The 22,476-nt window shown below is 39.8% G+C and overlaps 2 protein-coding genes and 1 long non-coding RNA gene across 3 annotated transcripts; 2 read left to right on the forward strand and 1 right to left on the reverse strand.

The window, feature by feature from the left end:
* Positions 1-5,967: 5,967 nt before the first annotated feature.
* On the reverse strand, positions 5,968-10,464 carry LOC121061370. The gene is made up of 2 exons (XR_005815061.1): positions 10,340-10,464; positions 5,968-9,137 (listed from the first exon to the last, which is right to left on the reverse strand). It is a non-coding gene; the product is annotated as an uncharacterized LOC121061370 (long non-coding RNA).
* Positions 10,465-14,067, forward strand: CZH5orf51 (chromosome Z C5orf51 homolog). Its single transcript, XM_040540089.1, has 6 exons — positions 10,465-10,656; positions 10,952-11,058; positions 11,484-11,630; positions 12,008-12,139; positions 12,346-12,460; positions 13,760-14,067. The coding sequence occupies exons 1-6, from the start codon at positions 10,503-10,505 to the stop codon at positions 14,044-14,046; spliced, it is 942 nt and encodes a 313-aa protein (XP_040396023.1). The 5' UTR covers positions 10,465-10,502; the 3' UTR covers positions 14,047-14,067.
* A 176-nt stretch (positions 14,068-14,243) lies between these two features.
* FBXO4 (F-box protein 4) lies at positions 14,244-21,803 on the forward strand. The gene is made up of 7 exons (XM_040540088.1): positions 14,244-14,426; positions 14,531-14,766; positions 16,397-16,617; positions 17,424-17,499; positions 17,994-18,172; positions 19,074-19,249; positions 20,148-21,803. Exons 1-7 carry the CDS (start codon positions 14,244-14,246, stop codon positions 20,235-20,237), a joined length of 1,161 nt encoding a protein of 386 aa, XP_040396022.1. The 3' UTR covers positions 20,238-21,803.
* Positions 21,804-22,476: the final 673 nt, after the last annotated feature.

Genomic DNA, 22,476 nt, shown 5'->3' on the forward strand with positions numbered 1-22,476 from the left:
AAATAATTGCAAGCTCCTGTGCAAAACCATTCAAAACTTTAGGATGCACTCATAGCATTTACAGGAGATGTATTTACCTAGAGGAAGACAAAAGGGCTGCCACCTGCCTGACCAATGATTACACTAGTAAGCAATGTGAACTTAAATATTCAACTTATTAATAAGGCTCAGATGAAAATAAATAATTACAAAGGAAAAAAAGATACTCTTTACAAAGTAAAATGGGCACTTGCAGGTTTAGTGAAAACTATGTGTGATAAAAATTAGCAGGGAGTTAGCAAATGAAAGTTCATAAATAAATTAAACCAAAGGCAAAAATCAACTGGAAAACAAAAAAGCCACCTTCTAAAGAGTTATGGAAATTAAAGGAAATGAGAGAATCACAGTGCCAAGATTGTGGAAGGAAAACCTGTGGAGCTGCTCAGGAATCCTTTTGCCAACTAACTCTGTCAACGTTTTCTCTTGAGGGGCCAAAGCGTAGGACCAAAAAGGAATTCAAAATGTGGAAGGATCCTGAAGCTACATAATAAAGAAGAGTCAACAACTCTTTGGCAAGAGCAGTTCTTTACCCATGAACGACCTCCTGAGCAGCTTATAGAAAGTCAACAAATATTTTTGTTACAATGAATAACTTAATAGAATATCAGGGCTCACCTAGGTAAGAAAAACTAAAAACAAAAAAACAACTAACTGCATAAGCAGGTCTTATGAAAAATAATTTGAGGGGGATTTTTTGTTTGTTTCATGCTATTCCAGTTTCCATTATAGCACTCGTATTTTAGGCAGGATGCCCAACTTTCGTATAGCCAATACTGAACGAAAGAATTTCTATATCATGTTACAGAACCACAGAATATCCTGAGTTGGAAGGGACTCACAAGGATCAAGTCCAACTCCTGGCTCCATACAGGACTGCCCAAAAATTCAGCCCATGTGTCTGAGAGCATTGTCCAAACACTTCTTGAACTCCAGCAGCTCGGTGCTGTGACCACTGCCCTGGGGAGCCTGTCCCAGTGCCCGACCACCCTCTGGGAGCAGAACCTTTCCCTAACACCCAGCCTGACCCTCCCCTGTCCCAGCTCCATGCCGTTCCCTCGGGCCCTTCCACCAGCACTCTATCATACGATTGCAAGCTAAGATGGATGGTTATGAAGAACTACTTAAAAGCCACTGAGCATTTTATACTTGGTCAAAGTTAGAGAACTGAAGTTATGACAGCAAGTTATTCATTTGCTGTCGTAACTTTACCACTACAGCACTGGTAGAAATAGCCACTGAAGTATTGCCAGTTAAATCAACAGTTAATGCATTACTGCAATATGATAGTCTTAACAATAAAGAACTTCAGTCCTTCTGACCACTGGAAATGCTACACCTCCATTCAACGCTGGAGTACTTATAAGGTATAAGTAAAAATTGGGGTCATTTTTATGTAAAAAAAATCTATTACTCGACATGATCCTTGGCACTTCTATTCATGTTTTAATAATGTATATTTAGTAACTGTTATCAACACTGTCTTAATTAGTTAAGCATAATAACCTTCAACAGTGACTGATGGTATGTCTACTAGTTCAGGAAAGGGGATAAATGATTTATCATTCCTTTACAGAAGGAAAGAGAAAAAAAGAAAAGGTTCATTCAGCAGATATTTGCAGACATCCTCTGCAGAAGTGGCATATGTTTGTGTATCAATATTTATGGAGGCTGGTTTAAATTCTTATTCAGTAAATGCTATTAATCTCTCACTCTTCATTTTTGAGAAGAAGCTTTTTGCTGCAAGGGTGCAGCGGAACAAGAAAGTCATTTTTTTTTCCCCTTTGACCAAGCAGAAAGAATGGGGTTATTTTACACTCCAATCCTAGTGTTGTTGAGGGTTAAAGGTAAACATAACATAAGGGGCTACAGAAACAAATTGGAAACAGGAATCCTGAGCAGCTGACACTCTGCGTGTCAGCACATGTTGTTAGCACTACTGTAACAGGCTTTTCCAGATTCTGCAACTCAACGTTACATTAATAAGCTGCACGGGTTATGCTCAAACAAACCTTACAAGCAAACAGAACGTATTTAAAACTCAGAGCCCAGGAAGACTTTATTAAACTACCAGTGATGAAATATTTTCCTTGTATTTGATAACGTAATTGATAGAAAGAAGTATAAAACATTAACATGAGAAGGGACCTGGGGTTGTTCAGCCTGGAAAAGAGAGGCTCCGGGCAGACCTTATAGTAGCCTTCCAGTACCTAAAGGGGGCCTACAGGAAAGCTGGGGAAGGGACTCTTTGTCGGGGAGTGCAGTGATAGGACAAGGGGGAATGGTTTTAAATAGAAAAAGGGTAGATTTAGATCAGATATAAGGAAGAAATTATTTCCTATGTGAGTGGTGAGGCACTGGCACAGGTTGCCCAGGGAAGCTGTGGATGCCCCATCCCTGGCAGTGCTCAAGGCCAGGCTGGATGGGGCTTTGGGCAACCTGGTCTGGTGGGAGGTGTCCATGCCCATGGCAGGGGGTTGGAACTGGATGGCCTTTAAGGTCCCTTCCAACCCAAGCCATTCTGTGATTCTAAGACAGAACCACATTTGCAGAAATTGTATGCAGTAAACAAATCACACACCCTGTAATTCAGTGCAGTTAGTCCTGCACCATGAGACTACAGGACAGCCAGTGGAGCTGGAAATGAAGGAAAGCAACGTGCCTAGACTGCAAATTTCAAAGAGGAAACCAGAGTTACAGGTGAAACTTGGACTTTGCCATCCATTTCATGGGTGTGGTGCTTAAGTGTCAAGCACCAGTTCTTGGCTATAGGAGTCTGGCATGCAAATCCACACACAGAGTCCAAGCCCACATAATTATTTTATCATCCACTCTCTAGGGAGCCAGCTCCCTGCATGCTCTGACAGAACCAGGTGCCAATACATTTTCATCTTCATTGCTTTGCCTAATTCAGCTGCTGGAGGAACAACTCCCTGCTGCGCAGACCTTCCCTGTACAGTGGAGCAGTCCATCAATAGCTTGGTCAACGTTCTCGATGGGAAGCATGATCTGAACATGCAAAAGGAAAATGTGACAGCTGTTTCTTGTTAGGTTTCATTTCTCAGTCTCGATCAAATGAACAGAAGAATTAGGAAGGCACCTAATCTTACACATGGGATAGATGGCAAAATCTGAAAATGTTGTTATATGTTCTTTATAAGGTGATTTAAAAAGAAGCCTTACCATTCACTCATCCAACTTTTAAAAAGCCTTTTAGAATTGTTTAGTCATAAAATTTGGGGATTTCCTTCAGCTCTTCCGTTTTTGGCAAAATGTAACAGTCTGTTTTTAAATACAGTCCTACAAACACACACACAAGGGGAGCTAAAAAAAAGCTAAAAAAAAGCCTAAACAGCAGGTAAGTTCCCTGCATTTGCAAGCACACAGCTATTTGTTGAGAAGCTCTCAGGCCTCTTGCTCTCAACTTCACTAGCTCCAAACAGCTCTTCAAAGGTCCAGACTTTTTTTTTTTACTTTTTTTTTTTTTTTTTCCCAGATGCCAGCCTGAAGCTATACTGCAATAGTTCACAGAGACTTCACTACTCTGCTTTTGGGGGTTTGTACAGTTTTTCATTCGAGACTGACATCAGTGCTGTGAAACATCCCAATTTAAAACCTGGAATGGATTGAGGACAGCGGAGACACCCTGTGGCATCCTGCTGAACTCTCAGACAGGCAGAGTGAGCAGTTTGTTGTTTATCTTCCTCCAGCAACAATGGCTGTCCTCATGTAAAACTGTAAGGCCTCAATTAGGTGCTACGTCTGTACCAAGCTTGGCACAGAGGTCTTTAAAGTAACCATGGTAACTAGATATACTGAACTGAAAATAACTGCTATGGGAATGGCAAAAAGTGCCTCAGATTCCCATAAGATGTTAATAGGCCTTTAGGATGTATAATTCACTTGACTCTCAATTGTTCATCCAATAATAAGTATGGTGCTTTTTGTTTGTAGTGTATTTAAAGTGTTAATAACTTTAAGCAAGCACTTCCAGAATTTCATTCAATTGCAAGCTATCCACAACAGGAATCAGAAAACCTATCATGGGATAGCAATCTTATATTTCCTGTTTACCACACAGAATAAAACCTTGATCACTATTATCATGGCTCGCCACTCCAACAGTTGTGTGCCATAATGGAGGAGCTACCTGTGACAAGAACTGGTCTTCAAAATCCGTATGCTTGCATTTATTTCCTTATGTGTTTGAAAGATTGGGCATTTGGTTGAGCATAGGTTCAAGAGGTCATACCAGCAGTCACACTTCCAGGTAAAAGACTTCCAGCACACCAGCCAGAACTGTGGATTGACACTTCACATCCTATTCCACACCCAATGCACTAGAAACATGGACTTCTTGCACTAGCAAGGAAGATGCAGGCACATGCATGTGTGAACACTCAGTGTAGCCCAGAAAAAGAGGTGGGGAGGCTTTGAACACAGACGAGCTTCCCAGTCATGTTCATCACACACAACTGCATGAGCACAACCTACAAGGCAGCCTAAAAAGAGTGGACAGAAGGGGCAAGAAAGCAGAACAGCTGTTTAAACTCTTCTAAAAGAAATGCTTGCCAAAGTAAGGCATGACAACTCTGCCTTGTTTAAAAGTTTATCAAGTACATGTTCCTTCTTCCCCACCCCATTTCAGAATTCCTCCCCTTCAGCAGCCCATGAAGAACCAGAAAAGCTTTAATACTAAATGCTACAATGATTAATATAAAATCCCAATTAGATTTAATTTTCATATGATCCACAGGAATTAACAGTATAAAGCCTCGTATTGTGGCACAAAACTTTACTACAAGACTGACATAGGTTCTCCAAGGGTAAGTTACACATAACAGTCTCAAAAGGAAGTTACAGGCTCTGTCTGGGGGAAAATCATCAAAATTGCCAGTTACGCTGCTTACAGCCACCCAGATAAGCTTGATACTTAGTCTATAGAATAAAAGAAAAAAAAAAGGCAACATTTAGTCAGATAAGCAAGCCAACCTCACACACCAAACCATTATGTGACTCTTAGATTAATACAATGAAGTGGTGGGACCATGCAAGTAGGGACATGAGTCTGGTCACTTGTTTTTTTGACCAAATGGCCTTATTTCTGTGTTAGCTAAAGGTCAACTGTGAAATAATACCCTGAACCACAAACACAGTAATCTGTTACAGTTGGAGGCTGGGGTGAAGTTTACTGTAAGCAAGTTCTCCTAGCCTGACACCTACAGGAACCCATAAATTAGATGTGCCAGGCATAATGATGAAGCTGTCCACAGTACGCACAGCTCTTTGATCATTAACCATATAATAGAAAAGCTGTTTAAAAAGCTACTTAAATTCTGCCTTCAGCTGCAAGAAACCATCCCTATTTGTCCAGCTCTAACATTCCCCTTTTCCTGGGAGATCATTCCAGAAGAGCAGTTCCAACTTCAAAGTTCAGCACGTGCCACTTCATAACAACCAATAATCAAACTGCCAAATCATCTTATATTTTCTGAGCCTACTTAAACTTAAATGCAGGTCAGGTACCATGTTGTCCTACACGCGGGTGACCACACCATAAGAAAGCAGGTGTTTTTTATTTTGTCAGGGCACCACCCAAAATATGAACAGACTGGAAGCAGGTAGAACAAAGAACAGTCATGCAAGGTTAGACAAGAAAAATATGACACACCTACGGAGGCTATAAATAGTTGGCACTCACGTGCCTCTCCAGAATTAATTATTTCACATCCATTGAACAAAGTCCAATTCCATTACAGATCACCCTTATGCCCAGTTTCACATTTGGCATCATCAATATGAATATCAATGCTCTGTCCTGAATATATTTCAGACTGAATATATAGCCTTATTTTAAGAGGACTGACTTAATTTGATAGTTCCTTAATCAATGACGTGACATTATCCATTATGACTTTGAACTCTGGAAATCATTTTCCTAGAGTTTAATTCCACAGAAGTATGGAGGAAATCTTTGGTAACTATTTTCCACTCTTTTAGCACTGTTCTGATTAAATTCCAGTTTCGCACACCTTCCCTGGTACTTCTAACATCACTCTGTAAAACAGACCAAGAGCACGCACCTCCCTTTGTGAATCAGAGAGACATTTGAAAAGTGGTACTATAATATTGACCAGCTTTCTTATAGATATTGTTAGCCAAACAAACTCATGAAGCTCATGTGCTATAAATATGCTAATATAAATAAACCACGACTGACCTCAAGTAATATATTTTGAGCAAACTTGTATTATTCAGCCCCATAGCAGATAAGTGTGACTAAATATCATTAATACATATAAGTAAAAAGAGCAAGTATGTTGGACTATTTTTTATAGAATGCCTCTTAATTACTAGAAGCACAACTTACTAGAAGAGCATCCTTTGTAAGACAGATAAACCAGTCTAGTATCCACCTCACACATAAATCATGAATTTACACAAACAACCAGTAAAATGGTATTTGTCCCTATTTTGGGTTGTTATGCTTTTGTATGTTATAAGGTTTGTAACCTTGTAACTGAAATAATAATTAAAAAAAAAAACATAGGTGAGTCACTTCTCATTTCCTTGCTCATGAAAATTTGCCATTCCTACTTAACATTTTACAAATATACACCAAGCTTCAGTAATTTACCAGATAAAATAAAAGCAAAAATTTATTCTTGAAATCATGGTAATTTACTGTCATTCTAAGATACCTACCAAATACTGTATTATAAACCTTTCCAGATTCTACAGGACTTGAAGCATGCTGCTACAAACTGAAATCAGCCAAACACGTCTGTATTAATATCCGCGTTGTATTTGCTGTTCATTTCAAAGCCAAATGTTGACCACAGACTTTAAAACTGCTAGGAATTCCTGGATAAGGGATAGTGTCTGGTAGTTCTTTTTCTCCTTCACATGAACAGTCCAAAAGCAAACCATAAGTAATCCAATGCTGTCTTCATCACCAGGTTTAGTAACTTTAGGTCAGAGAAGAAATTTAGTGAAAGGAAAGCCTCTTTCTTCCAGTGTTCTTTCTAGAGATCAGAACAGCACATAATCAAAATATACAGTTCACTTAATCCAAAAAGTTCCTCTCAGAATTAGTATGATTTCTTTATCACCCCACTTATATGCCATAGTTCAAGAAAATTTGCACAGTCTGCAAAACTGCAAAGTTCTTGAGACTGCTGGTAATGATAAAAGTATATCATTCATTGCTGCACAAAGCTTTTTTCCCTAGACAAGTCTGTACTTTTAATCAAAGCTAACATTTTCCTGCCTCCATGGTTTTCCAATTCCTCTCTTTAAATTCTAGTTTGGGTAACACTAAACATACAGAGGAAAAATGCGCTTGTGTCTAACTATTTTTTCTTTAACCTCCAGAAATAAGAAGGCCACTAAAGCGAAGTATGTTATGTATATTCAAGACATTAGTTGTTCTAATGTGTTCGAAATTTTCAGGTATTTAGAGATTTCAGGCGAGCCCAGTTTCCCAGCCATGTTTATCATGATAGTTAGGAGTGCTGATGGAATACCACAGGACAAAAATAATTCCTTGCTGGTAACTAGGTTACAGACAGTCTGTTTCTCTAACAGCATGCACATTTAAACACAAATCTCAGAAGGAGTGAAAAGTATGTGGTTTGGAAGGAAAGCAGCAATAGAATCTACTGTAGCTAATAATAATAATAATAATAATAATAATAATAATAATATACGACATACTGAATTTAAAGAGACCCTAGTGTATATTCTGAAGCTACAAATTTGCAAAACAAAAATCATGGCTATATTTATTACTTATGTAATTCTACAGATACTGCACAAAACCAATGTTTAAACATGTGCTTCATGCATGTACATTTACACTGTGTATATGTATTTGTGCATACACACACATACTTATTTATATATAAAACCCAAATGACAGGACAGTTGCAGCAATGCCATTTGCTTGGCTCCGAAGAATGAAACAGTAACAGCTCTCCCTCTTCTGTCAACCTGAACTGTTCACACACTGTGACGCTTCTCTGTTTACCTGTTGTGCTTCCATCAATTTAAGAGCAGAACCTGTTTTTAAATAGCCAACGCCTCATGTCCTCCCTTATTAGTAACAGTAGTTTTAAAAATGGAGACACTAAGCAGCAAATTATTACAAACCCCACATAAATATCTTTAACAGAGACTGTTTTACCATACTGCAACTATTCCCTAAAGTAGCTCTATAGAGTAAAATGTTTTTTCCTTCAAGAAAATTTATGCTAAGAGCCATCTTGGAAGAATGTTCTTCTTAAACATGGAAAATTTTCAAAAAAATACGGGATGCAACTTTCTTTGTGGGAAGCTTGGAGAAATTGGATTTTAAGATTTCCCAGCCCTGAAAAGAATGGGGAGAGGTAGCAAACCCAAAACCATGACATTATCTTCCAAACATTTGTCAGGGCTTTTATCCCAACAGTTTCTAAGCAAAAACAAAACATCAGGCACATTGAGATCATTGCTCTCTCAAATAATCAGACATGTTCTTTTATCTGTCTTCTGAACAAAGAGCTCTGCAGGGTGTGAGGCCAAGATTAGCACAGTAGCTCTACAAGCTGCAACATACATCTTAGGAGTCTAGTGCCAGAGGGGATGCAGCTTGGAGAAGAGATGGATGCTGGAGCTGCTCTGAGGCCACCCCGGCCAGGAGCAAAGCAGAGCCCAAGCAGAGGTTTGAGCTTGCCCACAGCAGCACAGTGGCACCATCCCAGCTGGGCTCAGCCCAGCCCTCTCTTCCCAGCTCCACGGGTGTTTGCCCAGAACTCCTGACACCCTGTTTGTTTGCAACCCACTTCCCAACAGGGTACAGGACAAGAGAAATGCTTGAAAGACATTATAGCTTCCACTTACAGACTGCACCAATATTTCATGGCAAAACCAGGTTGGGAGAAAAATGAATAGATGATAACACTAAAAAACTTTGAGGTCCTCTTTTCCTCAGAAGTTCATGTCTCCAGTGTTTGTTTTTCTTCTTCTTCTCTTCATTTGTAGCAGCTTTCTATTTCACCAGCTTGGTATTAACACATCTCTTCCAGCTAAACCACTGATGAGAAAGGTCAAATCCAGACTCCCTTGAATATGTAAAGAAACAACGTGTAACTGTTTCTGGATGGAAGTCAGTGCATATACATTTAGCTTTCTTTCAGAACAGATGCAGCTAAAATAAGATACAGCCAAAATAAGCTGCGGTGCCAGAGTGCAGACTGAAGAACGATACCACTTCCTTTATCGAATGAGTCAACACACAACCATTACAGGTTTGTTTGTGTTTCTCCACAAGGCACATCTTGAAAGACTAGCTGACATCTCCTCCACTATTAAGGGCTCACCCACTTGCCAAGTTGTAAAGAAAGCTGCTAAGAAAGCAATATAAATCATAACTGGATGTTGAAACACAAAATTGAAGGCAAGACCATGGAAGCAGAGTATCTGGGACAGCAGAAGGGAACTTAATGACACGCAGCCATTTTTCAGTCCCCAAACTGTCAACGTGGCAAGTATTGCATTTCGTTTTAAACATGAAGCGCTATCTCCTTGACTCTTGGGAATGACACAATTATTTACCTTAATACTTTCACTTTTAAGGCAACTGTTTTTTAGATGAAAAATTGTGCTTGGATGTGGACTATGCAGGAGTAATTAACAGTAGACAGAAAAAGTATTAAAAGATTTCTCCTAAAAAATCAAACCATTTCTGGAAGCAGGTATTTTTGGCTTTTTGGTTTTACTTTTTCGTTGTATTTGATCTGTTTGATAGCTTTTACATAAGGCACATAAAACAGGCAACAGCAAAATAACCTGTGTCTGTATGTATGCAGCTTTCCACTACCAGTTCACAAGCACTGTACATTGCAGGCAGTTTTTTAGTGGGAATTAAGCACTAATAGAGTAAGTAACTTGGGAATAGATTGCAAGCTAGAAGGGGAAAAAGTCTTCAGTCACTCTTAAAATGTAAACTATCAAAATCCAGCACCGCATGAGCGCAGAGCTCACACGAGCACTAATGCATTAGTTTTTCCAGAAAGGGGAACAGTTAAAAGATAGATAACGTATTGAGATAAAACATTTCTGTGTTTATTGAATAAAAAAGCAAGAGCCGATTTACAGCGGTGCAGCAGCAAGCAGAAATAAAACTTTTTTTCTTCACAACACGACAGCTGCCCATCTCCGGAGGTCTGGAGGAGAGCTGCTCTAAGTTGGACGGCAAACTGGTAGCCGTAAAATAAATAAATAAATTAATTAATTAAAAAAGCTCAACCGTAACGTCACCAACCGCCACTAACTCCTCCCGTCCCGAGGGGAAACAAGGCCCTCCCGCTACCGCTACCGCGCACACGCAGCAGCCGCGCGCCCCCGCGGAGCTGGCAGCGAGGCCGCCCCGCCCCGACATGGCCGCCGCGCGTCACGTGGTGCCGCGCGCGGGCACGCGCGCGGGCATGGCGGCGGCGGCGGCGGCGGGGTTTGGGGCGGAGGGGATGATGGCGGCGGAGGGTCTAGGGGGCGCGGGGCTGGTGCCGGTGCCGGGACTGCGGCGGCGCCTGACGGCGCTGGGCCGGCGTCTGGAGGCGCCGACGGGAGCGGGCGGTGACGGTGAGGGGCGCCGGCAGGGAGCGGGGCGGCGGCGGGGTGTCTGTGGCGGGCGCCGGTGGTGCTCCCCCGTGAGGGGGGCTGACCCCCGGGGACTGCCTGAGGAGGAGGCCGGCACCCTTGGGTGCCCTCGGTCCGGTCGGGACTTGTGTCAGCGGGGCGGTTTTGGTGCCTTGTTGTTCTGCTGCTGCTCTCAGATATATCACAAAGGGGGTAAAAACATAATGGAAAGGGGGAGGAAGCAGGGCTCTAGGTGGGTGCCTGGCAGTTCTAAGAGGACGTTGTGTTCTTCCCTCAGATACCTTCCTCGTAAAGGGCTCTGCTGCTCTGGAGAAACTGGAGGGACTCTGTAATGAAGGGAGCGAGAAAACACACCCTTCCAAGCTTTTGCAGCTTTATACACAGGTAGTGTGTTCAGAGCATTAAGAACTCCATTTAAAAACATCCCCTGTGTATAGGAGAGGGTTTGGTGTATGAAAGAGGGTGTAACAGAGAAGGATTTCTGTTACTCCTGTGGTAATTACAGAATATCCACGAAGTACGGGGCTTCTTTTGTCTGGAGTAGAAGATAAATTAGAGTTGACAGTAATTGTACAGATACTGTGAAGACAGAAAGGGTTATGAGTTTATGTTCACCATCAACAATTCTACAATACCTTTAGCTTGTTACTTTTGTAAATTAAGTGCTAAAATAACTATAAAAATGTAATACTTTATAAACTCAAGTGTATATACAAGTATATACACAAGTGTATATACTCAAGTGCACGCTACTATCTGATTAGTCTGCAAGTAGTATTCTTGCATTTTATATCTTTTTGTTTCCATAGGCTGTTTTAGACATTACATATTTTGAGGAAAGCCAGCTTGTGGATGAAGATTTTCCAGAAGAAACTTCCTTGGAAAAAGTTAAAGAACTTACTAGCATTTTGTCAGAACCAGAAGATCTAGTGAGGGAATGCAGCATAAATGAGGATGTGAGTACTAGTGTTACTCAGTGAGAGAATCAAATATTTCATTACTTAAAAATCTGAAATAGGATAGGATAGTATTATTTGTATTTTTAATGGGCAAAGTTTAAGATCTTTGGAAAAAAAATAATGTCTTAGCTATATTTAAATAGTAATTTGTCAAAATAATTTTTCAAAGAACATGTTGCATGCTCATTTTTTCCTAATGTTTCATGATTACAGAAGCTTTTGGCAATACAAATCTGAAATATGAGGTTTGTGTCTGCGACCTCTGCTGTTAAGTACAGCCTCTAAAGCTGGAGGCTTAATGTAACACTGTGTGTGTATGAGTAGTTTAGATGGTTTACTTTTTGCTTAGCACAGTTTGTTGGATTTTATTTCAGCCTATTAACATCCTTGGTATAGAGTTGGTAGAATGCCTTTACTGGAGAAAAGGAGCCCTGCTTTACATGTATTGTCACACAGCAAAAGGAAGGAGTGAATGGCTACGAGAAAACATTGCCATATTTAAAAAGGTAAAGGAGAATTTATAAAGTGCTATGAATATGTGAATGCCCGTAAATACAGTTTTAAAGTGTGACTTTTTTTCTTTTAAAATACTTTTTTATTTATTTTAAATAAGGTTTGGGGGAATTCGTGTCTGGAAATATTTTTGGCTATCATTAAATTAATTAGAATTTATCTAAAAGTGTTTTTTTCCACATTTTGTAACTGCATTCAGTGTCTTAATGATGGAGTTCGTTACTTGATGAAGATGCTTAGCTTTAGATGCCCTCTTCATCTAAATGAAGATGTCTCACTTCAAGATAAAGACACAGCTAGATTACTCAGTGAAGGTAAACAAAAAAGCACAACCCATGCCCCCAATAACTACTCCACTTTATGAAATGCTTTATTGTGTATTTTTGTCATTTGACTTCATTTGTATTCAAAACTATCACTTTGTACAACAAACCAAAAACTAACAGACATAAGAAGCGGGCACGCTTTCCTGATTCCCTCCTCATCCCCCATAATTTCTTCTGAGTCATTCTCAGTCTTCTGAGGTGGTAATGTTCATTTTCTCTATATTTTTGAGTGCACTGAAGGAAAATGAACTGAGGCTTTGTACACCGTGTGCACAGTGTTTGTGGTTTATAACCATATAGCTGTCAGTTGACAAATGTTGAAAGCACAAACACGATTACAGAGGGCACAAAATGTTTCCATGTTGGTCTCCCTGTTTAGATCTAGAAGAAAACAGATACGATGAATTGTTGACTTCACCCATGTAGAAAGTGTAAGCAAAGTTGGCTAGAGTTGGGAAACTTTCATCCACTGTAGCTTTATGTAAGTTGCATTATTACAGTGCAATTACATGAGCATCTGAGACTATATCAGTGTGGTGCTGGTATGGTGATGGAGCAGGAGAGGATTTCCAAAGTAAAACAGCTGGTGATGAGAATGGGATGTTCACATTATACCTTATCAAAACTACCTCTACTTTGGTCCTATGCAATAAATGCTCAGTGGGACAGCAGAGCACCTTGTTTAATTTCATCCAAAAGTGGGATTGCTCTAGTTCAGCTCCACATTGATTGAACAAATTCAGTAACTGATTTTGTACATTCATTCAGTAGGATTTCTTTGCTTTGAGTGACCATGGACACTTAATGTGTTTCCTATTCAAATACAAAAGCTGCTGCTGGTTAACCCACGTTAAGATGATGTTCAAAAAGCTATCTTCAATTCTAATACGTGGTCATACCTCCACTTAATGGATTGTACAGAAATACTGAAGTTGTCTAAGATAAATAGGCAAACATATTTTATATTATCTATCTATATTATATTTATATATTATTTATATATATTATTTATTTATACATATTTATATGCCAGTCTTAAAGATTTTAATATTATGGAACGGCAAAAATGGGTGGAGCAATGAGCAAGACCTTGGTCCAGCTTCTTTTGTGGGCATCATCAGTCATACAATGGCAGAAAATTGTTCTTTGGTGTACCTCTTTAGTAGGCTTATGTTGCCTGTACCTTTTTTTTTTTTTGCTGCCTTTCTAAGAAAAGGTTGTAGTTAACGAGCTGTGTACTTGTTCACAACAGAAGAATAAAGTGCTTGATCTGAATTATTTCTGCAGGTATATTTAGTGACACTCACTTGCTGGCGATGATGTACAGCGGGGAAATGTGCTACTGGGGACTGAAACTCTGTGGAGAGGGGGAGCAGGAAAGCCTTGAGACGACAGACCCGGCGCCTAACAGCGACCCGGGCCGCAGACCGTCACGCAGCGCACCTCTGGATTTCCGAGAACTGGGCAAAAGCATGCTGACAAAGTACGTGTCTGTATGCGAGGGACCTTTGCACGGCCAGGGCTGGAACACCGGCAGCGCCAAACAAATGCTGTGTTACCTCAGGACCAAATAAACGCGCCCCGCTTCGCAAGGAGCTCGCTGTGCTGTCAGCCTGCCCTCCGCGACCGCCGCGGGGTGGCAGGGCTCCGCCTGCGTGGCCGGCACCGCGGTGTCAGGAGGCGGCGGGGCGGGCGCTGCGGGGCGGGGGGGCGGCCGCAGCGGCGCCGCCTCTTCCTCGCCCGGGGCCGCGGCGGTGCCGTGCGGGGCGGGATGGCGGCGGGCAGCGGGCCGGCGGAGCGGGGCGGGCTGGAGGCCGCCGTGCGCGGCCGCCTGCGGGGCCTGAAGGAGCGCTGGGCGCGGGGGCTGAGGGAGCGGGCCGAGGCCGCCTCGCAGCCGGGCCCCGCGGGCGGGGAAGGGGAGGCTGAGGAAGCGAGCGCCCTGCAGGCGCTGCCGGTGAGCTCGGACCCGCTGTCCTCCCCTCCTCCTCGCCGCTGGCCTCGGGGCTGCCGTGCGCCGAGCCCCCCTGGGGGTTCAGCCGCCGGTCTCGGTGTTTTCAGATCGACGTGCAGCTGAACATCATGTCCTTCCTCTCGCCGCAAGACCTGTGCCACCTGGGGAGCACGAGCTGCTACTGGAGGGTGGCCGTGCAGGACCCGCTGCTCTGGAGGTACTTTCTGCTGCGGGATCTCCCCTTCTGGACCTCCGTTGACTGGAAGTCGCTCCCAGATGTGGAAATTTTTAATAAAGCCTTCTCAGAAGTCAGCGATAACACGCTGTATGACTACATGGCAATGTAAGTGTCTCAGCATTCTCTTGCACAATTTACAGCTCACAGGCAGGGTTCGTATTTACAGCAGTAAACTGTAAGCCGCTGCTCACATTTTGATGGGTTCTCAAACCCATCCCTTACTCTGGAAATTTAATTTCCTGCGCTGTGACCGTTTGGTCCGGTATTTCTCCTTGGAATTCAACAGGAATGTAAGATGTTTAAAAAAAAAAAATAATCGAAGCTTTTTGTAAACTCTGTGCCCACTGTGCCACCAAAAATCTTGCACTGGTGAAGCTGTGCTCACCACTCATCCTGATGAAAATTCTCTTCACTCTCATTGCAGTGAAAAATAATTTATTGTTTTGACAAAAGTACTTAAAAGTGTTTAAAATACAGCGAATGGAATGATTCTTAGTTTTGTTTTATATCTTATCTGGAAAGTCTAGTAAAAAATAAAATGTTATTTTTGAATGTGCGTGGAATAAGTACTAATACTGCTTTAGCTCTGATGGTTAGTGTCCATAAGACAAAGCCTGTAATTTCAACCAGTGTAGCTGAAAAGCACAGCAACACTCATAATATGTTTGGATGATTGAAAAGTCCCCTAAGAGAAGCAGATTATTCTGCAGTGTTTTTGTTTCTTGTTGTTGGTTTTTTTAATCTCATTCAATGCCTTTAATTAGTTTGCAGTAGAAGTTACTAATTTGCAGTCACGTTTTCCAAAGATGATTTTATGAAATTTTTGCTTCACAAAAAGTGCACTGACTCCTGTGGTCTCTGTGCCCTTCACCCCCATTTTACAGCTGGAAAAGAGGTGCTTTGAACCTGGAGTGCAAAATATCATTGATTTTGAGCACTGGATTTAAATGTCTTCAGGTCCAAATACTTCAGAGCATCACATATTGGAAATGACCTGTCACTGATTTTCATTGTGTCTGTGAGCACTTAACGCTGTTGCTGATCTTAAGTGAAGTGTAGAGAAGCACACATTTAATGTTTTCTTGAAGTGATTTGTCCAGCATCACAGTTCAGTGTCCAACGAAGCAAAGATTGAATCTGCTTCTCCAGGAAGTCTGTCCCTTCCGTCACTGTTACTTCTTTCCCTGTGATTACTAAAGTCATTCATGCCTTCCAGCTTCTCCATCAAGTGAATGCATAAGGTTGCAGACAACAGCTTGTCTTCTTTCACATCATGTGTTCTCTGTTCCTAAATGGGAAATGGTCCTTTCCAGGTGGAGTGAACGATTAGTAAACAGAGAGGCAGTTTAATGAAGGTTGGAAGTGCAGTCAGAATTTTCCTATTTTTTTACGCCATTTGCAACGCAGCAGCTTTTATTTTATCCTATGAATGCTGTGTGTGCAGTGAGGCTGGGAGAGTTTATAATTTTACTTTATTTTTTTAAGTAAACTAAATATTCCATCCCATGGAAGTATATTAAAGGTCCAACAAGTCAGCATTTGGAATTTGGAAGGACTAATGCTTTTACCTGCTTTAACCTGTTGACTGAAATAATCAGTTTTGAACTTCAGCATTTTTCACCTGTGCTTGAGTTGTACCAGTAACAAAGCATGAGAAGCGTGGGACCTGAGTAAACGTTGATTAATACCTATTCTGTATTTTGCGTTTAATTTCTAGTTTGTGTCTATTTCACAGATACAAAAAAAGCTGTCCTCAGAGTAGAAGAAGCTGGAAATCAAGCCGTCCCCGGTATGGGGCTGTGACTTCCTTTTTGCAGTCACTGGTCACTCAGGCAGAACCTCGCTTTGCAATGTTTGGGCCGGGTTTGGAAGAGCTGGATAACTCTTTAGTGCGAAAGATGATGACGTGCCCAGAAATTCTGCTAGTAGCTGGCCTACCTCAAAGACGAATTCATGGTAATGATGGTGTTGTTGTTGTTTGTATTGTTTTGTTTTTAATTTTCATTTAAATCTTAAATAAATCTTTAAACACAAAAACATTGGTGAGAAATGGAAAACAAAAATGATGTTTGTTAATGCTTCCCTTGAAAATCAATAGCATAATGGTTAAAAAAAAAATCAGTTTGTATTTATTCAGAAGGATAAATGTAATAAACATTGTGATCAAGTTGTAGCTGCAGTAAATTTAATGATTTAATTTGTACAGTACCATATCAAGATTTTGCTCTTTGTACTTCTGTTTTAAATCCTAAATTCCACCTTAATCCAAACCAGACAAAAATGTATATTACTTTATATCTTTTATTTAAGCACAGCACAGTTGTAATGGTTACATTATATTTACAGGAAGTGTGAAAATACAACTTGTTAGAGTTGGTATCTTTTTTTCTACTTCGTATCCTTCTCAATGCAGCTTGTTGTAAATAGTATAGAACATTTTCTGTGCTGGTTTAGGCTGATAGAGGCAAATCTAATTCCCCTCTGACCTGGGTTTCTAGGTTCTAATCTAAATATAAAAACATGGAAATACCTTCTTATTTTAATTCAATACTATTTATTTTAATTAAATTAATAGTCTGTGTGACCAATTTAGAGCACGTATAAAATTTCACCATGAAATAATGTATATGCTACCCTTAGCAGCAATACCTAAGTTTGGATATATCCATTGTACAGCACCACTGGAATTTCCAGCCCACCACTTTGTCATATTCAATAACTAAGTATTTGTAATCTCATATGCTCAATTTTTTTCCCTGCAGGAATTGGATCAGGAGTCAGTTTTCAGTTTAATAACAATCAAAAATTCAATATTCTGACATTGTATTCAACCACCAGGTAAGATCTGTTCTGCACAAAAAAGGACAGTTTCTCTGTTCTTTCATACTTCTCCTTACAGTTTTGTGATGTGGTTTTCACGCCTATGTTCATATGCATGGATATTCCTTATAAACTGAAGCTTCAATACATACCTTCAGTCTTTGCCTTCCTTTCTTCAACCTGTGAATTTTCACGTGGAAGTAATAACTTTATTTTTCAAACCTTATACATAACAAACGTATATGACAAAGACATAGCAGGTGCTCTTGTCTATCTTGATAACCTGACTAATTCCCATTTGAAACGCTGTATAAACTCATCCTGGAGTGTATTTTCGTAGGTTCTTGCAAATTGCTAGCTATCTGTATACATACACTAGGAAAAAATGTGTGAGGAATGAAACTTTTGCTCACTTAAGCTATTTTCCTGCCCCTTTGCTATGCTGCCTAGATCCTGTTTTTGCATTTTCTACTTAATTAATCTGAGTACTGAAATATTTTAATACCTTGCAGTGTGGAAAGAAAGAGAGCAAGGGAAGAGCAAGCTGCTGTTGTGAATAAGATGTTCTACCAAGAGAACAGTGTAGTAGGAAATCAGCAAGCTGTGCACTACAATGTAATAGCTCAAGTTAAAAAGGTGTGCGAAGTAGTTGATGGATTCATTTATGTTGCTAATGCAGAAGCTCATAAAAGTAAGGTTTTTCTCTTTATTCATATTTTATGAAAGGTTGGCATGTCACAAAAGATTTGTGCAGAATATGGAATACATCAACATCCATGTTCTGATTATTTCAAAATCAACTTCATTAGTGCTGTTTCTTCATGTCTTACCCAGTCCAAGAGGTCACCTGTCTAAGTAGTCTGTTAGCTCCCTGTGAGGTGTTATAGCCCCTTCTTTCAGTTATGGTTGGTACTTATATGTCTGCTCTCTAAGCTAGATCTGGGAAGCGATTTGGATTTCAAAAAAGCAAAATTAAACCAAGCCAAACAAAAAGTCCTTGGGGGTGGGTAGGAGAACCAGCCTGGAATGGTGGTTATGGTATAATAGCCTGGAAAGAGAGCCTCCACCAGGAAGAGTGCAGAAAAAGATGCAATTAGCTCTATTCAGGACAGTCCTATAATAAGAATAATCCAAACAACTATCATGTTAATTGTCGTTACATTCATCAGTTTTAAATGGATGGAAAGGTCTAGCTCAGGAAAGAAAAGGGTAAAAAATGTGAGGGGATATACTAAGAGGAAAAATACAGTCGGTAGGGAAGGGCTGCTGACTGTACAGCGTGTCAGTATTTTTTAGTGGTTTGTTGCAGTTTTGGACTTAGAGGTACCTGGAAAATGCTCTGACATTAAGGACTGGAATAGGCCATCTGTGGAAATCTATGGAGATCTTTAAATAACAGCTAAGTGTGACATGAAGACAGATGATCTGGCCTTGAGTTAAGCAGAATGAGATAATTTGCCTATACCCCTTCTAGCTCTGTGTTGCCTCACCGCTGAGATCTTAAATATTTAAAAAATATTTAAGACAAAAAAAAATGTTCTCCTTGGGATTTGCATATATGTAATACGTACAAATTAAAAATTGTTTCCTAGAACATGATCGTCAGGAGGAACTGGCTCATATTTTGGCAATGATTGATCCAGCCCTTGGACCTCCGAACAGACCTCTGCTAGTTCTGTCTTGCATCTCTCATGATGATGTGAAAAGAATTCCTTGTGTTTATATGGCACATCAGTTGCAACTAAATCTGCTAAATCAGCCCTGGATGGTACTTGCTTTTAAACCTTTTTTTTTTTTTTTCCATTTCTGTGTGGCTTAAATGTAATTTAAGTTAAGTAATTTGTAGTTCCTGAACTGTACCTACCTAAGCAAGCTTTCAACACTAGTATTATGTGAGCACTCCACTTAAATGAAGAATTTAGTTTCTCTGGTCCTGTAAGATAAAGCTTTAGCCTAGATGAAGTAGCACCTAGCTAGGAGGTAAGTGGCTTGCCTAGGTACACATAAGAAACTTCAGCTGGAGCCAGAAGGTAAGGAAGGGTCTTGAAGGGGGTTGCCCTCCTCTGGATGCATTCAAGGACCTGAACATCCTGTTTATGTTGTGGAGGCCACAACTGCAACCAATATTCAAGGTGAGGTTGCGCCAATGCTAAATATAGTGGGAGAATCACCTCTTGACCAGCTGGTCGAATCCTGATTTGAGATAATTCCTTTCTTTTCATTAAAGAAAACGTTCACAAGCTTAAAAAGTGTACCATTTCTAATAGGTGCTTTATAATACATTACAAAATCTGAGAAGTAGTAATACGCCTTGAGTTCTAAAGTTGGTGACAATTTTCCTCTAAGAATTATGAGAAGAATTTGCAAGTAGCTTCTCATCTGTAAAGTAAAGAAAATTGTCTAGAATTACCAGTGGAGTGACTAAGGTAAAATTCACCTGGATATCAATGCAAGGCTTTTTTAATGGGTCTCATAATTCATTCTGTAAACCATAGTGTTTTTGTTTTGTACCATACTCTCAGGAACCCTGTTTAAGGGATATGGAAGCCAGTGGTGAAAATTTAGATTTGAGGAGTATTTCTGACTTAAAAGATAGACATGCAGTGCTACTAAAATATTGTTACATTGCCTGTTATCTGTAATACATTAGCTTTTTATTTTTACAGGTACAAGATACTGTAGCTGCAACTTTAACTGGATTGCTAAGTGGAATTGAATGGCTCTTAGAAGAAGCAGATTGTAAAAATACGCAATAATGGAACTTGCTTTGGTTTACTATATAGAGACTTTGGTCTCTATATATCAATAGATGGTCTCTATATATCAATAGATGAATTGAGAATCTTGTCCTGACACAGAAGCATCAGAAAGGAGATTTAAAAGACAAACCTGCATATATTTCATTGCACATAAATAATTAACAGATGTTTGCTTTTTTTCTTTTAAAACGAGGCCTTTAAGGTGCAATCTCTTCTCAGTATATCTGATAATCTCATTTCATCTGTAAATATACCAGACTAGGTTATCAATGCAGCTATATGGCACGCATCACACATTCAGTACATACATTCAGTGGACATCTTGACAATGACAGTTCCTAACCAAAGAAAATACACTGTACATTGTATTGTGTTCTTATCTCATCATCTTTTGTAATAGATTGACAGAAAGACAGTGTCTCTTTCAGAAGTGTAGATTTTTTTTCCTTTTTTTTTTCTTCAGAGACCATGCCTTGACAAGAAATAGTGCTTGAGGCATAATTGTCAGCCCAGACCAAAACTCGCACAAGCAAACAAGCAAAATACCTTGCATGAATCAGTTATTTCTTGGTTGTGATCTTGTTTATCAATTGACTACAGAAACCTTCAACATCTGCTTTCTGCTGCAGTGAAATTATTAATTTGAACTGACGTACCTGTTGCCATGAGTGAATGTAAAATACAGTTACTAGTATTTCAGAAGATTTATCAAATACATAGATCTCCAGGACCTATTGGTTACTCAGATAATTGTGGCCATTTGCAGATGTGATGTATTGGGCTTGAAATTTTCTACAGAGCTGTAAATATTTTTATAAAAAGGAGACAACATTTTAGATCCAAAATGTTATTTCTCATATTGGTGTCTTTTGGCATAGTTCTGCTCCTAGTCTTCCACCTTTTAAAAATGTTTTAATAATTGGATGAATGTTCAGAAACTTCCCTTGGCTTTTTTTTGCCTATGCATGTATTTGTTTTGTTTGGGGATTTTTTCTTTGCTACATGAAAATGCAGTAGTCTCAAAAACAATTTTTTTGTTATTACCTAGATAAATGGTGCACATGGTGCACATTCGGCTTGCAACTGCCTTCATTCTGGTATACATGTTTGATGTTTAACACAGCTACTTGAAACATTCCATCTGAGAAGTTTTTTGTTTTTTTTTTTTAAATGAACTAATACAGAGATAGGAATTGTAATCTTATTTTGTTCATCTTTATACAGGATTAACAGTTTTCTAGGCTTTTTGTCTGACTTTGTATCAGGAGATGTTTTAAGGGAGGACCCATGGTGAGCAATACTATGCTAATTCTGTGTATTATCCTGAATTTAATAGAATATGTGTACTCTGTGCTTTAGTGTGCAAAACATGAATAATTGGAGAAAAAATAGACACTTTGTGACTGGGTGATTGTGACCTTCCTGTTAGTTATAATAATTCTGTTGTGATCTATCTATGTTATGGAGAACTGAATGCAGCAACTTCTGCTAGCTACTACGAAAGTTTGTTTATGTAGGATCTTCTGCTTTCTTCATATGGAATAAATTATTTTTAAAAAAGTATTTCCAGTCTTTCTTGGTGTTAAGCTCTCCCCCCATATGCGCGCACACAAACGTGCACTGTCTGCAGTCATGCTTCCAGAACAGATAACAAACTATAATTGCAACATTGCTTTCATTAGTGACTAATGTGATTAAATGTTTAATTAACAGATGTTAATTCATTGTCATTTTAAAAGGTCAAGATAATGTAGGGAATACAATTTTTCATAACCTAGGGGACATAATTTACATTAACTTAGAATAACTTAAGATTTTTAAGGGTGCAGGCTTAGAACCAGACAATGGAAATTGGCAGTCTGTGCAGCTGCATCACTGGAATCCCAGAGCTGGGGCGGGCAGCCTGCATGACAGTACAGTCGGTGGTGGATCAATACAACTAAGGAAGATGGTAAGTGGAGTGTGTGCTTTGCAAATCAACAGCTTGGGTGTGGAGAGAGATGCCATGAAACAGGCAATCAGCCTGTTGAGAATTCGTATGCCAAATAAGCATTGCAGAGATGCACTGCAGATGTCACTTAGAAGTGGCTTTTAGATTTCACCTAGAAAAAAATACTATTTAAATTCCTGAGTCTGGTGAATTTAGAAGCATAATAAGGCAATTAAGTTTGTGACTTATATTACGATTTCAAAGTAGTTGGGTATTGAATATTTGAATGTCACTAAAATTTATTTG

This window comes from Cygnus olor, chromosome Z, assembly GCF_009769625.2.
Source record: "Cygnus olor isolate bCygOlo1 chromosome Z, bCygOlo1.pri.v2, whole genome shotgun sequence".
Lineage (NCBI taxonomy): Eukaryota > Metazoa > Chordata > Aves > Anseriformes > Anatidae > Cygnus > Cygnus olor.

Excerpts from the sequence above, each read along its gene's own strand:
- CZH5orf51 (XM_040540089.1), top strand. The coding sequence starts at position 10,503 with ATGGCGGCGGCGGCGGCGGCGGGGTTTGGGGCGGAGGGGATGATGGCG. Across the intron at positions 11,631-12,007 it reads AATGCAGCATAAATGAGGAT|CCTATTAACATCCTTGGTAT; the intron begins GTGAGTACTAGT and ends ATTTTATTTCAG. Across the intron at positions 12,461-13,759 it reads AGCTAGATTACTCAGTGAAG|GTATATTTAGTGACACTCAC; the intron begins GTAAACAAAAAA and ends TTATTTCTGCAG.
- FBXO4 (XM_040540088.1), top strand. The coding sequence starts at position 14,244 with ATGGCGGCGGGCAGCGGGCCGGCGGAGCGGGGCGGGCTGGAGGCCGCC. Across the intron at positions 14,427-14,530 it reads GCGCCCTGCAGGCGCTGCCG|ATCGACGTGCAGCTGAACAT; the intron begins GTGAGCTCGGAC and ends CGGTGTTTTCAG. Across the intron at positions 17,500-17,993 it reads ACATTGTATTCAACCACCAG|TGTGGAAAGAAAGAGAGCAA; the intron begins GTAAGATCTGTT and ends AATACCTTGCAG.